The sequence below is a fragment of the Tachysurus fulvidraco genome, chromosome 7 (assembly GCF_022655615.1).
Source record: "Tachysurus fulvidraco isolate hzauxx_2018 chromosome 7, HZAU_PFXX_2.0, whole genome shotgun sequence".
Classification (NCBI taxonomy): Eukaryota; Metazoa; Chordata; class Actinopteri; order Siluriformes; family Bagridae; genus Tachysurus; species Tachysurus fulvidraco.
In genome coordinates this window covers 28,026,024-28,043,751 of record NC_062524.1, presented here as the reverse complement: position 1 = coordinate 28,043,751, position 17,728 = coordinate 28,026,024, and the positions used below count along the sequence as shown (strand labels likewise).

General features: G+C 43.7%; 1 protein-coding gene across 1 annotated transcript in view; it reads left to right on the top strand.

The window, feature by feature from the left end:
* Positions 1–8,708, top strand: part of suclg1 (succinate-CoA ligase GDP/ADP-forming subunit alph) — a 14,076-nt gene extending 5,368 nt beyond the window's left edge. Inside the window, exons 8-9 of the mRNA XM_027158068.2 lie at positions 5,185–5,373; positions 8,383–8,708. Of these exons, the coding sequence (XP_027013869.1) occupies positions 5,185–5,373; positions 8,383–8,409 (216 nt within the window). The 3' untranslated portion in view covers positions 8,410–8,708. The remainder of the gene's footprint in view (positions 1–5,184; positions 5,374–8,382) is intronic.
* Positions 8,709–17,728: the final 9,020 nt, after the last annotated feature.

The following is a 17,728-nucleotide window of genomic DNA, read 5'->3' as shown; positions in this document are numbered from 1 at the left end:
CTCAGCAACAACACAACACAACACTGTGAGTCTCAGCAACAACACAACACAGTGTCTCAGCAACAACACAACACAGTGTCTCAGCAACAACACAACACAACACTGTGAGTCTCAGCAACAACACAACACTGTGAGTCTCAGCAACAACACTGTGAGTCTCAGCAACAACACTGTGAGTCTCAGCAACAACACTGTGAGTCTCAGCAACAACACTGTGAGTCTCAGCAACAACACTGTGAGTCTCAGCAACAACACTGTGAGTCTCAGCAACAACACTGTGAGTCTCAGCAACAACACTGTGAGTCTCAGCAACAACACAACACACACTGTGAGTCTCAGCCACACACACTGTGAGTCTCAGCCACAACACGACACACACTGTGAGTCTCAGCCACAACACGACACACACTGTGAGTCTCAGCCACAACACGACACACACTGTGAGTCTCAGCCACAACACGACACACACTGTGAGTCTCAGCCACAACACGACACACACTGTGAGTCTCAGCCACAACACGACACACACTGTGAGTCTCAGCCACAACACGACACACACTGTGAGTCTCAGCCACAACACGACACACACTGTGAGTCTCAGCCACAACACGACACACACTGTGAGTCTCAGCCACAACACGACACACACTGTGAGTCTCAGCCACAACACGACACACACTGTGAGTCTCAGCCACAACACGACACACACTGTGAGTCTCAGCCACAACACGACACACACTGTGAGTCTCGGCCACAACACGACACACACTGTGAGTCTCGGCCACAACACGACACACACTGTGAGTCTCGGCCACAACACGACACACACTGTGAGTCTCGGCCACAACACGACACACACTGTGAGTCTCAGCCACAACACGACACACACTGTGAGTCTCGGCCACAACACGACACACACTGTGAGTCTCGGCCACAACACGACACACACTGTGAGTCTCGGCCACAACACGACACACACTGTGAGTCTCGGCCACAACACGACACACACTGTGAGTCTCGGCCACAACACGACACACACTGTGAGTCTCGGCCACAACACGACACACACTGTGAGTCTCGGCCACAACACGACACACACTGTGAGTCTCGGCCACAACACGACACACACTGTGAGTCTCGGCCACAACACGACACACACTGTGAGTCTCAGCCACAACACGACACACACTGTGAGATTAGTACCACAGGAGTGAATAGTACCATATGATGGTGATTAGTACCACAGGGGGGTGATTAGTACCACAGGGGGGGTGATTAGTACCACGGGAGTGATTAGTACTACATGATGGTGATTAGTACCACAGGGGGGTGATTAGTACCACAGGGGGGTGATTAGTACCACAGGGGGGTGATTAGTACCACAGGGGGGTGATTAGTACCACAGGGGGGTGATTAGTGATGTTAAATAACGAGTAATAAAGATAATAATAGAGTTTCTCAGCTTTCATTCAGACTCGTCTGCCTGACCTTTACTTCGCGCTCCACACAACTGTACATTTATTCCAGCCTCCTTCTGAATTTAAACACCGAGTGTCTGAGAAGTTTCCCAATAAACCCAGACGTGTCTCAGAGCCGAAGCCGTGTGAGATCCACCTCAGGGTCCGTTATTCTTCTAAAGGCCAAAAGTCTCAGGAAGGCAGCAGACGGAGTCACTGCAGGGTTTCTGAGGATGAAGAGTTCACCTCAAACTTCTCCACCTTCTCTGACCTGCATTCAGCACCGAGGAGACGTGACCTCTGACCCCTGAGTTTCTACACTGCTCCGTCCTCCTCGTGTGTCTGAGCTTCACAACACTGATGTCTGGAGCTTCTGCACAACAGCAGCCTCAAACCTCCTGAGATCCGTCCTTCTGAGCAGAAAGTTAATAAAACAGGCTGGAAATCTCTTCTCTTCTAGTCACTTCTCTTCTCTTCTAGTCACTTCTCTTCTCTTCTCTTCTCCTTTCTTCTCCTTCTCTTCTCATTCTCTTTTCCTTTTCTTCACTTCACTTCATTTCTCTTCTCCTTCTCTTCTCTTCTCCTTCTTTTCTCTTCTTCTTTTCTCCTCTCTTCTCTTCTCCTTCTCTTTCCCTCTCTCTTTCATCTTCTCTTCTCGGTAACTCTTGATTAAAGGAGGTATGAGAGACAGACAGAAAAACCCTTTACACCAGATAATGTTTGTGTGTTATGATAAATAAACAAACTCTTTTGTAGTTGTCCTTTGGCCCCGCCCACATTAGCTCCGCCTCCTCCGACAGTAATGGCACTCTGGTTAAGAACACAGGTTCTGTACGCTGCTTTAACGTCTCTAAAGTTTCCTCTTCACTTATATCAACTTTTCTTTTATAAGAACTTTAAAGCTGTCAGTTTTCAGACTCGGTCTTCACACTGTTACGCAAACGAGGCACTTTAACACGAAGACCATGTTCAGAGGTGATGGAGTTCTCTCCTGTCACAACTCCCACTGCTCTACCTTTTTACTTTAGTGTGAAAAGGAAATGGAGGAAAGTGCATTAGTGCTCCATTGTTGTTAATTACTGAGCCTGTCAAACACCCGAGGAGGACAATGATGTCCTTTCAATAGCAGAATAACTCCAGGCTCGGCTCGGGGACGCTCGGAACGCTTTCACACCTACGGGGCGTTTAGTTTCCGAGCTCGTTATTGAAGGACAGATCGCAGATGTGGAGGAAGTGAAGAGGGATCGGCTTGACGTGTCCTCGTTAGCGTTAACGTTAAGTTTCACCGATTGTGCCAAAGAAAATAGCTTACCATACCTGTCAGGGACTGCAAGATATTGAAATCTGGATTCTGATTGGTCAGAAGCGCAAATCAAAGGTTTATGTTCATACGCTCCTTTGAATACTTTATCGTTTCTATAGTAACGGTTCAGTCTCAGTCTGTCGTGTACTCAATGGTGGCAGATTTTTAGTATTACACCAGCACTGGTGTTGGTTCAAAGTCGGTTCCACTGGAGAACCTTCTAAGAACCGGTTTGCCTTTCTGTCGGTTAGAGAGCATCACAGCGCCGAGTGTGACGTCACTGTGTAACGTGGATGTTGCTTTACTGCTGTGAACCTACATTAACACCCAAACGCGGCGAATACAACGTGTACGTGCAGCTCCGTGTAATCTGTATAAACGAAGGTTGTGATCAATAAAGTACATAACGTTATTTTATATAACACAGAAGAATGTTAGCCTTAGCATGTAGCTACCTACTATCATGTGTGCTGATAACTGATCATATTGTGGTAAAGTAAAAGTGTATTAAACATTAGTATACTTAAGGTACATTATTAAATATGCTAACAGTAGCTCCACCCCCAGCCCCGCCCCCAGCACCGGACACAAGCGGTTCTTAAATCAACGTTTTGGTGCTACTTAAGAACCACTTTTCCTGGTTCAGAGCCGGTGCTTTGGGTGTCGAAAAAGAAAGAACTGGTTCTAAATCAGGCTCCGAATCTGCACTCAAACTGCCTCGGGGGGAAAAGGGGCACGAGTCCGTCCTGGTGTCTGGCGTTGTGTAGCCGATGTGCTAAAACCTGCCAAATGAAAAGGTTATTTATTTTTCTTCCCCTGATGTGGTGTGAGTTTAGAGAAGTGACTTTGTGACTGTTTATGTAGAAAGAAATGTAGTTTGTTTTATTTATTTATTTATTTTCTGAAACCTTTATTTATTTTTAACTTAACAAAGGTGTGTGTGTGTGTGTGTGTGTGTGTGTGTGTGTGTGTGTGTGTGTGTGTGTGTGTACTCTGCTCGCTCCGTCTCCGTATGACGTCTTTATTCTCTGTCAGAATGCGAGCTGCTATTTTCTCTCGTCAGGAGGATCTCGTGCCCCGATCCGTATAAAGCTTTGTTCGTATGACACGTCTGCCTCCTTTTTATCACACAGGAAGGCCGTAGGGTCTCGTATCGTCGTTATTGCCTACGTGCTTCTCCTCAACGCGAGTCTTCTTTAATCCTGCACCTTCACACTCCCGGTTGTTCTCCTTTAACCCGCCGTAATTCATTTTCAAAACAAGACTCAGATGAGTGGAGCGATTCGAACAACAGACGCTGTTTAAAAGAAGAAAGGAGAGAAACACAGCGGTGTTTTGTTGCAGACGTTCCCTCGACGCTCGGTGCACACGCCCCGTAATTGGTTAGGTTGTTAATCTCGGGCAGATTAAAGTGAGGCGGTGCGAGCGGTCCTCTGGTGGGTGAGGAGGAGGAGGAGGAGGAGGAAGAGAACACCTCGCTTGTGTGTTTTATAATTAAAGCAATTCTGATTAGCTGCTAAAGAGAACAAAAGGCTGGAATTTTAATGCTAATCGAGCTCCCTGTGTGTGCCGAGGAACCACCGCTGGGGGTCTCGTTAATTCTCCACCTGTATAGATTGACTTGCTGGAAAATTAAGCGGGAAAAACGAGTCAGAGTCGAGAATGATGTCAGATTTCTGTAGAAGGCCGTGAGCTGACTCGGGATTTTAGAGTTTGGAGCAGAATCAGGACTCAGTGAGCAGGTTTCTTCTTCTCGAGCGTCTCTAAGGCCTCAGCTCACGTCTTTCGCAGTCACGTGTACGGCGACGGCGTTCGGAATGAAACCGTTAGACGAGAAACAATAGACGTCTCCGAGCGTCGAACGTAACGATCCGTCAGCGGCACAAACGAAGACCAGCAGCTAATCAGCTCGGACGTGACTAATTACCCCTCGGGCCGGAGCCGCTATCGGCTCGCGCTCTTCAACACGCATTGTTCATCCTCATATTTTTTACACCAGCCATACAATTTTTTGAGCGAGGAAAATCCGATGAGTTTTCGAATGGCGGAAAAAGCAATTTGGCCTCCTTCGGCAATCAATCAAGGTTCCTCTGCAGATTTACGGCACTTAGATTGGATCTCGAGAGCCTGGAGAGGTTTTATTCTCAATGGCCTCTCGCAAGAATAATGGAGGAATGCTATCTGTGTTTAAAAACGCTTAAGAAAAGAAAAGATGAAGCAGAAGCGCCGGAGTTTCGCTCTTTATTCAGGTTTCATTTACAGCTGATTAAATATTTAATATAATATAGTTTAGTTTCCGCTCGGATCCGTTTCCTGTAATGCAAAGAACACGATGTAGTTCAAATAATTACATCATCTTTTACTAACCGTGTGTGTGTGTGTGTGTGTGTGTGTGTGTGTGTGTGTGTGTGTGTGTGTGTGTAGGGTGCTAAGGCTAAACCAGTGGTGTCGTTTATCGCCGGTCTCACGGCGCCCCCCGGCAGGAGGATGGGTCACGCAGGTGCCATCATTGCAGGAGGAAAGGGCGGGGCTAAAGAGAAGATCGCCGCCCTGCAGTCGGCCGGCGTGGTGGTCAGCATGTCTCCTGCCCAGCTGGGAAGCACCATTTATAAGGTAATCTCCATCAGCTTCACCGTCATCACTGTAACACCAGACAGAAACCTGGAGAAACACCAAAGGTTCTCTAATGATCTCGTTCTAAATGTTTACACCTACATCTGGCTTTGGGTCGTAACTCGCTGGAAGTTTTCAAATTGTGATTTTATTATTATTATTATTATTATTATTATTATTATTATTATTATTATTATTTTTATTATTATTATTATTATTATTATTATTAGTGTTATTGTTTTTATTATTATCTTTATTATTATTATTGTTATTAGTATCATTTTTATTTTATTAGAATAATTTTTATTATTATTATTATTATTATTATTATTATTATCGAACCCCTGCTTTTGTTTCAGTTCCACTCTCAGTTTCTAAAATCATCAAACATTTAAAAAAACTTTTCATTTGCAGAGATAACGAAATAACCAGCATTTATGCGACGAAGCTTTAGACGGCGAACGCAAGCGAGTTTTTTTTAGTAAAAGTAAAAAAGAGAAGCTTCGAAGTGGGAAAAACATCTTTATCTCATCTTTAGCTCTTTTAACAAGAAGGATGAAAAAGAGAAGGCGTGTATTAAACCCATTCATCATCCCGCTCTTCCCGTTATGAGCGGCCTGCGAGTTCCAGCGCATCGATAGCGTCTCGCTCAATTTCTCTGCTTCTCTCCGGCTTCTGATTTGTAAACATTGCGAGCGGTGATGAAAACCGTTTTCCCCTTTATTTATTTAGCAGCTCGTCGTGTTCATAGATCTCTCTTAATCTCATTGGCCGGGTTAATCTCCGCAAAACACGGGCGTGTGCTAATAACCGGAATGAATTACCATTGCGTTCTGTTAGATTCATCTTAATTAGGTGTTTGTCTCACACACACACACACACACACGCGCGCGCACACACACACGCGCACACACACTCAACTTGCTATGATTCCCTGATTCCCTTTTTGACTCTCTTTCTCTCTCTGTATCTCTGTGCTTCTAGTAATAAAGCTTTTTATCTCTGACTCCTCACACACACACACACACACACACACACACACACACACACACACACACACACACACGTTTATAAACTGTACCCCACAAACTCCTACTTCAGCTCTGATGTCTGCACCAGATCCCTTTCATTGTAGCTCCAGCTGTTCCTCTGATGTCCACCAGATGGCAGTAGAACCCCAGACGTTCTCAGACCCTCTCCATGTTCTCCATTTTCTCTGCACCGTAGTCTCCTGTCCTGATAAATGGCGTTTGCAGAAGGGAATTCTCACCGAAATGCACAATTCTGCTGGAGCCAGTTGGGAAAATGTGTTTTCAGAAGCGTCTCTCGCCCTGCAGCTGTTACTCTGACTAAATTGACTATGTAAATAACTGCACTGCAGCTTAATGTTCTCCATTCATCTCTCTCTCTCTCTCTCTCTCTCTGTGTCTCTCTCTCTGTGTCTCTCTCCTTAACCATCTTTCTCTCTCTGTCTCTCCATCTCTCTGTCCCTCTCTCTGTCTCTCTCTTACTCTGTCCATCTCTCTCTCTGTGTCTCTCTGTGTGTCTCTCTCTGCATCTGTCTCTATCTCTCTCACTTTCTATCTCTCTCTGTCTCTCTCTCTCACTTTCTCTATTTCTCTCTCTCTCTCTGTCTGTCTCTCCTTTTCTCTCTCTCTCTCTCTCTCTCTCTCTCTCTCTCTCTCTCTCTCTCTCTCTCTCTCTCTCTCTCTCTAACACATTAAACCAGCAGCGCCTCACTTTCATCTTGGTTCTACTTCAGTGATCGAGGCTCAGTTTAATGACCTACGTACCAAAGTACAATTTTTTTTATTTTATTTATTTATTTATTTGTTTGTTTGTTTATTTATTTATTTATTTATTTATTTACTTATTTATTTATTTATTTTCTGTTTTTTGCTGTTTCCCCCCCCCCCACTGAACAACGCAGCTGTAAATCTACACGAGTCGTCTTTTCAAACCTCGAACCAACAACAAATCTGATTTTTTTTAAAGCAGTCAGGGGTTTAAACAAAAACACAGAATAAAAACCCTTTTAGAAAGAAGACGATGCCGACGTGGTGTTGACATGCTGACGTGGTGTTGACATGCTGACGTGGTGTTGACATGCTGACGTGGTGTTGACATGCTGACGTGGTGTTGACATGCTGACGTGGTGTTGACATGCTGACATGGTGTTGACATGCTGACGTGGTGTTGACATGGTGTTGACATGCTGACGTGGTGTTGACATGCTGACGTGGTGTTGACATGCTGACGTGGTGTTGACATGCTGACATGGTGTTGACATGCTGACGTGGTGTTGACATGGTGTTGACATGCTGACGTGGTGTTGACATGCTGACGTGGTGTTGACATGCTGACGTGGTGTTGACATGCGGACGTGGTGTTGACACGCGGACGTGGTGTTGATATGCGGACGTGGTGTTGACATGCTGACGTGGTGTTGACATGGTGTTGACATGCTGACGTGGTGTGGACATGCGGACGTGGTGTTGACATGGTGTTGACATGCTGACGTGGTGTGGACATGCGGACGTGGTGTTGACATGGTGTTGACATGCTGACGTGGTGTTGACATGCGGACGTGGTGTTGACATGGTGTTGACATGCTGACGTGGTGTGGACATGCGGACGTGGTGTTGACATGCTGACGTGGTGTGGACATGCTGACGTGCGACGCTCCTGACGATTAGTTTACAGATGATTGCTGTACGTTTGTTTATTACTATTTATCTTCCTGCTCACGTTACAGAACACATGGAGCTTCGCCGCTTCACATGGAGCTTCACCTCCGACTGTTAAACAGGAAGCGTTAAAATGTTAAAGTCGTGTTTCTATTTTTAACCTGTGTTTGTGAAGCGCTCGCTGGACGAGTCCGTGCGTGTGAGCTGTTGCTATAGAAACCAAACCGTTTAAACGAGTGCGTTAATATAAACCTGGCTTGCAGGTTAATGTCCTGAAGATGAAACTTGTTGTATTTATTTTATTTATTTTTTCCTCCCACAGGAATTCGAGAAGAGGAAGATGCTGTAACGTGGGCGAGACGTGACGTGACGTGGACGAGCGCCGTCGACGCTCCAGAAGTGTTTTATTGTTGTTTTCAGCCATGAAATTCCAAATCCTGGAGAATTTTTTTTCCAGAACGATTTTCTTGTTCTTTATCACAGCGAGCTGACGTTCATAATTACTCTGTGACATTAAAACCCTCGATGTCGATGTCGCAGGCGAGCGCAGGGGCGGCGCATGTACAGCGTGTATCACCTTCATCTTCACCTCCTCATCATCACTCATCCTGCACAGTCTGAAATATAATATAAATCTCTTTCCTCCTGCTCCGTGTTCCCAGTTTTGTTCTTTCGTCTATGTGTCGATTTTCTCACTTCTTCTTCTTCTCCTCCTGAAGAGAAGAGTCCGTCCTGTGAGTTTGTGAATCTTTTATCTCTGCTCCGGTTTTCCTCACGTGATCTTTACGCCACTCAAACGATCTCCGCGGAAACCGTCGGAATACAAACGCCGGTAGAAGACGCTCACGTTTCCTCCGATCGTTCCGGGACGCTTTTTCCCGCAGCGTCTGTGTTTTTATCCGATTCCGACCGTGTCTGTGTTTGTCAGCTCACAGCCGTTTATCAGTCACTCACTCTCAATTCCAGCCAATTTGGAGTGTTATTGAAAACGTTCGCCTCGTGCCCCGCGCGTTATAGAGGCTTTTAGAACGCCTCTGCACGCTCACGTACGTGTTTATTAATTCTGACATGCAGCGCCGTCGTAAATTGTCTCCTTTTTCCCCTCTTAATGACACGCATTCAACATTCTTTTTTTTTCCCCTCCCCTTTTTTTCTTTTCTTTTCCTCCGCCGAGGAGCGAAAGCGCCGGTTCGATTTTTGCCAAACGTGTTTTAGAAAACCACTCATCAAAATGTCAACAGAAAAAAATTCGGAACATCTGAAAATCAAATTTGCGGAGCTACGATAGCAATCAGACGTCCACGACGTTCGCAGAGTCTTATTGTTGCCTTTCTGTGCCAAAAGACAGGAGGAAAAGCTTCGATGCGTACAGAACGGGTAAATAACGGCCTGTAGTCATGACGCCATGTGGCATTTTCATACCGGCGTCAGAACGAGACGCCTTCAGTCCTTTTGTCCAACGGAAGAGAATTAAAGTCATTTGAAAAACTCATTGTGGTTGAAGCGGGAACCTGAAATCAGTCACGTCACGATCTTACAGAAACTCTGCAGTGCCATAAAATCAGATTAAAAACAACAACAACAAAAACGAGTTAATTGTACTATTAAAAAAAGGCTTTGTGGGTGATGAATACAAGACACATGAAATAGAGAATAAAACAAAAAATAAAGTGGTGAAAAAAAGATATACAGAAATAAATGCAAAAATAAAAGAAATAAAATGGTTGATTTGTGTAATATGTTATTATAATACTACTAATGATAAAACAATTAAACAAAAAAAAAGATTTTTATATTTTCATTCGATCATCTTTTCATTCTCCATCATTGGAAGCTCCGCAGCTCTGTGGGAATAAACCTCATCCTCATCCTTTAATCCTAATCCAAATTTCAGGGATTCTGATGGTCTTTTATCCCAAAAAGTGAAACCAGGAGTTTAATAAGCAGAAGCTGTTTTTCATCCCGAGTCACATCCAGGTGCCTTTTTATCACTTCCCCTCTACAGATGGACCTCAGGGTGGGTTTACATTCAGAGATCCAGGCTGCAGATGTTAACGATCCTGAGAGGAAAGTTTCTGTTCCACATCATCTACAAAATAATCAAAGAATAAAAAAAAGGCTTTGGCCACTCAGTTGGGAAAGAATTATTTATTTAAGGAAGTGATGAGATTTAAACTGTATAGATTCATTTTTTAGTCATTAACTAATTCAGAATGGTGATTTAGGTTTTTTTTTACACCTGGTCACTTCCTGCGTTTTCTGTGATCCAATAGCTACCCGACGGTAAAAAGACCAGGTCTAAATGCCCTCCGAAACGTTTCTGAGACGGATATAAATCCGATGGTACAAACCCCTTCAGGAGGTGGTCTGGGACGCGTTTCAGATGAAACTGGACAGGTGTAAATGAATGTGGTTACATACGTCAGCGCTAAACTCCTCCCAAACGGAAGTACGTCACTCGCAGGTGATCTTTCACCCAGGCGTCTCGTCGGGGCTTAAAACGCGCTGCTGCCGCCAGCGAAAACGCAGCAAACAGTAAACGCTGTTTATTGTAGCATAAACGACGTAACCAAAGCGTGTTCCGTTTCAAGTGCCCCGGAAATGAGGTAAAATATATTAGCATTTTGGGCGGGAGTAGAAAGATCGAATCGATATCTGATTCGCCGAGACGCATTTATGTAAATGGGACAGTTTTAACAAAAAAAAAAAAGACGGCTATCGGATCAGAGACAACACACGAAGTGACCGGGTGTAAAAAGGCCCTTTGGTAAAGTGACTTTGTGTGATCAGATTTAATTTCTGCTCAGTTCCACGTCTTCACAGTGTCTGATCTCAGATAAGTTCTGCTGGAACCCTTTCAGAGACGGTTCCTGATCGAACCTGTGTAAAAATTAGAGCTTGTTTTTTATAACGTCGGTGTTCCAAATGAGAGCCGTGGCTCCTGTGATCTCTCGGGTTTCAAACAAACTTCACTTTTGATAAACTCGACGTGTCTAATGACAGGAATTGCAGATTCTCCAAAATGGCGTCTCCTTCACAACAACTCCTTGTCTTGTGAGTAAACCTGTTTGGTACGGAGCACGAGCGCGGTCTTGGTTCTGTTCCTCGTCACATCTCTGCGTTATCAGCGTTTTCCCTGCAGCCAGCAGCACCACTGACTTCCTAATCAGCGTTCAAGGAATTAGCATAATTAACTTTGCCAGTGGATCGTGAGGCTTTATTTGTTTTCCAGCTCAGAGGGTTTCACTGTAGCGCGTCGCTGGAGATACTCCTCTGTCTCTGGTGGTTTTTAAGCACCACAGCAACCAGAAGTTCATAACCTCATAAAGTCCTGGCAGAAATGATAAAATACGGCTCCAAACTGGACGAACGTCGGCTAGAGGCCCGGAAACAAAGAGCCCCGTATCTCTGCGGGTTCCTGTACGAATCCGAGAGGCTTTTAATTCATTCATTTAATCTTTAAACATCAGAACAGCGTCGTAAATACGACCGAGACGTAACGAGGTGAAACAGGCGACTCGTTCATGTTTTATTTAGTATTTATTAGCCGAACTCTACAGAGTCATTTATAAATATTCCATCTTTAATGTAAATCTCATTTTATGGCCATTTCACACAAATGTCCTTCACACACGATACGCTGTGTTGGATTTAGTTAGAAAATCACTCAGGTTCGCGTCCACGCCGCGTATCAGACCCAGAACCTTTCACCTGTTGTCACTCGAACACTTAAATGAACTGTCATTTCTCTACAGCTCTGATGAATCAGGGTTATTACGCCGTCATCACTTTTCTCTCGTCTGCCACTTTTCTGTGTTTTTTTTTTTTATTATTTCTTTTAAAAAGAAGAATAAAGCCAGTGACGGTGGAGGAGAAACGTAACTACCGCAGAAATTAGACTCATTTTGGCTGTAATTGCTGTTCGACTTCCAGTTTTTAATGGAACACCGCAGAAGGTGTGAAATACGTGGAGTTTAAATGAGCTCCGTGATGATAAAGGAGGAAACGTTGAGTGTTTCGGCTGCAGTTTGTGTCATTATCACATTATTATTATTATTATTATTATTATTATTATTATTATTATTATTATTATTATTAGTGTATTTGAGCTAAACGTATAGATCGTTAGGTAAGGATAAGGATAAAGCTGCTCATGATGGACTCCTTTCACAAGCCTGATCGTGTTTAACTGGTTCTTACTGTTCAGTTCAGTTGTTTGTGGAAATCTCAGACGTTCATCACTTTCATGAGGTCACTGAAGGCAACGTCATGGAGGAGAAACCTCGAGAAGATCTTGACCCATCTTCATTAAACCCCAGTTTAAGTTGAGCTCCTCTGTGAGCTAGCGGATATGCTACGAGGGAAAAAACCCAGCGTTAACGGACTGGAATCTGAACGGGACAAACTGATCAAATCTTATAGATGCATTTGGTGGCTCACTTTACAATCGCAAGAAGCAAACAAAACCAAATGAAAGAGCAAATGTTAACAAACACCGATGACAAGTTGCAACAAAATCCTTTGGAAAGGCAGAGAGACCCTGAAGATCTCCGGAGAACTCTGGAGAACATTCCTTTTTGTCATTTCAGGGTTTCCCCCCACTGACTGGATGCATTTGAACGGCTTGCAGAGCGATGATCAAAGTCTGGCAATCACATCATCATCATCATCATCATCATCATCATCATCATCATCATCATCATCATCAATGCATGGAGCTCCTCTTTACTTTCGAGCTGATCTCTCCATCTCTTTCTCTCTCTCTCTCTTTCTCTCTCTCGCTCACTCACTCTCTCTCTCTCTCTCTCCACCCAATCTCTATCTCCTCCATGCGGATGGAGACGAGCAGAATGCAGAAGTGAGCCGTCTGCATGATCTCTCACTCAACACGAGCAACTTATTTTGGCTCGTTTCCTCAGTCATTTTTATTTCATAGCCTCTGGAATTAATGAGACAGACTAAGTGTGAGAGGTCCGAGACGGAGCGCTAACACAGAATGAGTGCTCCTGGCTCCTCTCCGGTGTCTGTTCTGATAGCATGCGATATATCTGCTCAGGTTTTACACTTCGGATGGATGCACTCGAGCGCCCTTGGCTGCTCTCTGCTTCTCGTTCTGTGATTACACCATTACACGTCTGCACTGCCAGGAAACATCAAAAAGGTATCGAAGCAGCTGAGAGCATCCGTTACAGAGCGGCCGAGGTCTAGAGCCATCGATCGCTAATGCAATTTAACTGATGGTGATTTCATCGAGCGAAAAAAAAAAACGGCCAGGACGTGACTTAATGTAACACAAAAAAGAAAACGTACGATGATGATGATGAACATCATTCTGCCTCGAGGATCTTTTTCCTCTCTGCCTTGTGGTTTATTTGAGGACTTCGGAGCGCGATTAAGGCGTCTCTGTCCATCGCAGCTCACCCGATGGAGAAGGTTCCTCTTGAAGCTCTCCGGGCAAACTGGAGGAATCGTCTCATTTGAGTTTCAGGCACAAACCCTGTGGAGAAAGTGGAGCTCCAGAAGCACCAGAGGAAAGCTAAATGCTTCGTCTGTGGACGAGTCGCTTACTGAACGGCTCTAAATAACGAGTACAGCATCTTTCCTCTACAAAAGCTATAAACACGTCAGGCCACATGGGTCAGTACATCAACACGTGAGCTGCGAACGCTGCATAAGCTTATAGCATTCATACAGCATCATATAACCACACACACACACACACACACACACACACACACACACACACACACACACACTTATTAAGGGTTATTGTGTGTATGTGTGTGTGTGTGTATGTGTGTGTGTATATGTGTGTGTGTGTATATGTGTGTGTGTATGTGTGTGTATGTATATATGTGTGTGTGTATATGTGTGTGTGTAGTGTGTGTGTGTGTGTGTGTATGTGTGTGTGTGTGTGTATATGTGTGTGTGTGTGTGTGTGTGTGTATATGCATGTGTGTGTGTGTGTGTGTGTAGTATATGTATGTGTGTGTGTGTGTGTGTGTGTGTGTGTGTGTGTGTGTGTTTGTGTGTGTGTGTATGTGTGTTTGTGTATGCGTATGTGTGTGTGTAGTATATGTATGTGTGTGTGTGTATGTGTGTGTGTGTGTAGTATATGTATGTGTGTGTGTGTGTGTATATGTGTGTGTGTGTGTGTGTGTGTATGTGTGTGTATAAATCTCAAGACTTTAAGTATTGATTTTGTTTCCTGTAGCTTGAGTTAGTAAGCATGTAAATAATTAAAAGTTTGTGTTTATTTTCTAAGCGAGATTTAATTTGGCATAAAAAGCACAAATAAAATGTAAATTTTACTGCCGTCGGATATTTAGATTGATTTTTAAAAGGAAAGAATTGCTGAATTTTGCAGGACTAAAGATGATTATTTGTGTAATAACTGCACTATAAACTGACGTCTGATTATTATTGCAGGTGTTTGTGTGATTTCTGGATGATTACAGTACGACGTATCGCGTGTATAACGTGTTTATAAAGTAAACAAGCTTATTAATACACTATTAATGACGTCTGGAGTCCCGCTAGTTTAGCGGCTAACAGAGCTAGCGGGCGTGACGTGTACAGACGATACGCACAGCGCACTGTTAATACTGTAACATTAATAAACTTTTTTAATAATAAGTAAAAAAAAATAAACCTTCATAAAACCTTCTGTTAATATCTGATAAGTGAAAAGGATCATGACCTGATCTGAGATCAAACGGCTAACCAGAACACGACTAATCATTGGTCCAGACAGAACTGAGCTGAACCAATCGGGAGGCTCCGCGGCTCATTTTAGGGCATTAACGTGGTGAATTAGTCTGAAGAGCACCGCAGGAGCAGAGCGCAATTTATCACATCGGGGCAGCATCCAGAACTGCATTAATTCTGCCAGACTGTTGCCAAGTGTGAACGGGTACATAAATATTTGCAGCGTTTGCCCTCGTGACATTTTGTACTTCTAAAACCAGGAATGCAGGATTTATAATGCTTAATGACTCCTGCGGCAAGCAGAAGTCCCGGCGAAGCCGAGAGCCGAGTCGCCGTAGATCTTCCCGTCGCTCCTCTTCCTCCCTGGAAGTCTGAGCCTCTAGAGGCCGATCGATAGATGATAAAAACCTTCTCCTGTTTATGTTTTCCTGCCGTTCAGAGTTCATATCTGGATATAGATCTGAGCTGCAGCTCGGCGTGCTGATGAACTCTGCCGCAGATCTGTTTTCTAAACAGGAGTGTAAGTGCTCGCTGGGGGATCTTCAATTAGCCCGGCGAGTCGGCAAGCAGACGGGACACGAGGCGCTAATGTAGAATTAATGCCGGTGATAACGCTCTCGCTGCGCCTGTTGGTTTTTACGCAGTTAAACAGGTTTGGCCCCGAGGCGTACAGGCAAGATGTTAATGCATCAGAAGTGTCATAATAACGACGTTACAGGTTTGTAAAGCGTAATTATAACGCTCGCTCAGTCATCCTGATGGAAATAGATGGCCGTTTTTATGTGGAAGGAAACTAATCTGGAAATGCCTCGGGGCAGAAAAGTGTCAGGTGATTGATGTCACCAGAATATTTCACCAACCAACAAACCAGCTTCTGATCAACGAAACCACTTCATTTAGAGAAAACGATAATAATAATAATAATAAACCCGACACCGTGTCCTTTTCGATCCGGTTCCTGTCCAGCTCGCATATTAATGCTGCAATTAATACGCAGACCCGAGGAAGACGAATCACGGCTTCGCGCTCTGGCTTTACTTTATGTCCGCTTTGGTGTTTGTGAGGTAGAAAAAAAAAAGGACATCATTTATCCTAAGCAGTTTTGGCTCTACTTTTAGAGCAATCTTCAAAAGTGTCTGTTAATCAATTGTTAGGAAATAGAGAGAGAGATGGATAAAAATTGAGGAGGCGGTGAGGCGACCGGCTATGATTCAGAAGGACCGCGGATACAAATTGGGCTTTTCGTTTTGTTCCCGCCGGCTTAATGGTCGTCCGCGGCTTCCCTCTGCTTCCTCGACAAGGACACGTGGTGATTTACTCAGAGCGTAATCAGCACCGCAATCTTTTCCCAAGTCACCAGACAGGCGTGTTTGTGTAATATTCACTCGCTCTACATCGGGCTCCTGGGGTGAAAAAAAAAACAGTAATAAAATAAAAAAGAAAGAGATGCATTACGGAATCATTTTTAGCGTAGCCTTTTTTTATAATGTTGCCGAACGCTGCGTAAAATCCTCGATGTTCCGCATCAATCTCCGAGCCTGGACTTAGAGATATGCCCTCGAATCGTTTGTTTTTGGTTCTGTTTACTCGCCAGCGTGACATCCAGAGATAGAAAATGATGCTGTTCTGTTCTACTCAAGGACACAGTAACTTTCTGTGCAAGAAACATAGGATAGGAAAAAACAACCTTTCACTTCGTCTGATTTCTAAAGGATCATGGCCTCAAGAAGCCCTAAACCATTTTAGTAATCATATATATATATATATATATATATATATATATATATATATATATATATATATATATATATATATATATATATATACACACTGTGTGTGTGTGTGTGTGTGTGTATATATATATACTGTGTGTGTGTGTGTGTGTGTGTGTGTATATATATACTGTCTGTGTGTGTGTGTGTGTGTGTGTGTGTGTGTGTGTGTATATATAAATCTATCTAGAAGAGTTCTTTCTTTTATATCATCAATGAAAACTATTTCTTTTTAAACCCAGACTTCAATGTTTCGAGCTCAAAGGGGAGCAGATGTTAAAGGCAGGGTCTCAGATTTTTGATAAATGTTTCAGAAAACCGAGTCGGGCCGAATAATAAACAAAAATCAAAACAAAAATCAAAACAAATGTGTAGCCAATGAGCAGAAAGGGGCGGGGCTTGTCGATATGCACGGAGAGAGTGTTCAGTGCGCGTGTGTGACATTAGCAGAAAGCGGTTTTAACATGGACATGGAGGATAAAAACAAAGAAAGAAAGAGAAGAAAGACTTACGATAAGGACAAGAAGTAGGACGTGTTAATATAGGATCAGCTTTCCAGCGCTGGAGAGAACTGAAGGAGCAGGAAGTTGGCCACATATTCACAGGTTGGAGTTTCCCGAGTCAATAACTCCTGAGCTAAATGCTGTTACTACACAAATAACACCTCTTTTCTATCGTAGTAATGTAGAGAGGCAGCTACAACCGCGTTTTGTGTAGTAACAGCGTTTAGCTCAGGAGTTATCGACTCGGGAAACTCCCACCTGTGAATATGTGGCCGACTTTACTTAAGACGCCGAGGCGCTTTTTTCCTTCTCGATAGGTGAGTAACGTTGGTTTTGCTTTGTTACACAGAACTAATATATGCCTTTGTCCTTTACATCATTATGCTTGTGTGGCATTTTTGCTTGTTTGTTTATCTACAATCTTATTGTTCTTCCCTTCAGCTATGATAAAGACACGTTTCTTTCCGTTAGTCGCCTGGGTTATGTATGTATGTGTGGGCGGAGCTATCGATACAGGGGTGGGGAGGGTTGTGTTAGGGGCGTGTTTGTTTTGGTGATTCCAAATGTCAACATTGGCTTTCAAACAACGGAGACCGCACCTTTAAGTAAAGCAGTAATGTTAAAGTAATAACACACAGTTCAAAACAAATAAATTCAATAGTCTAAAAAAGAACTGATTGTGTTT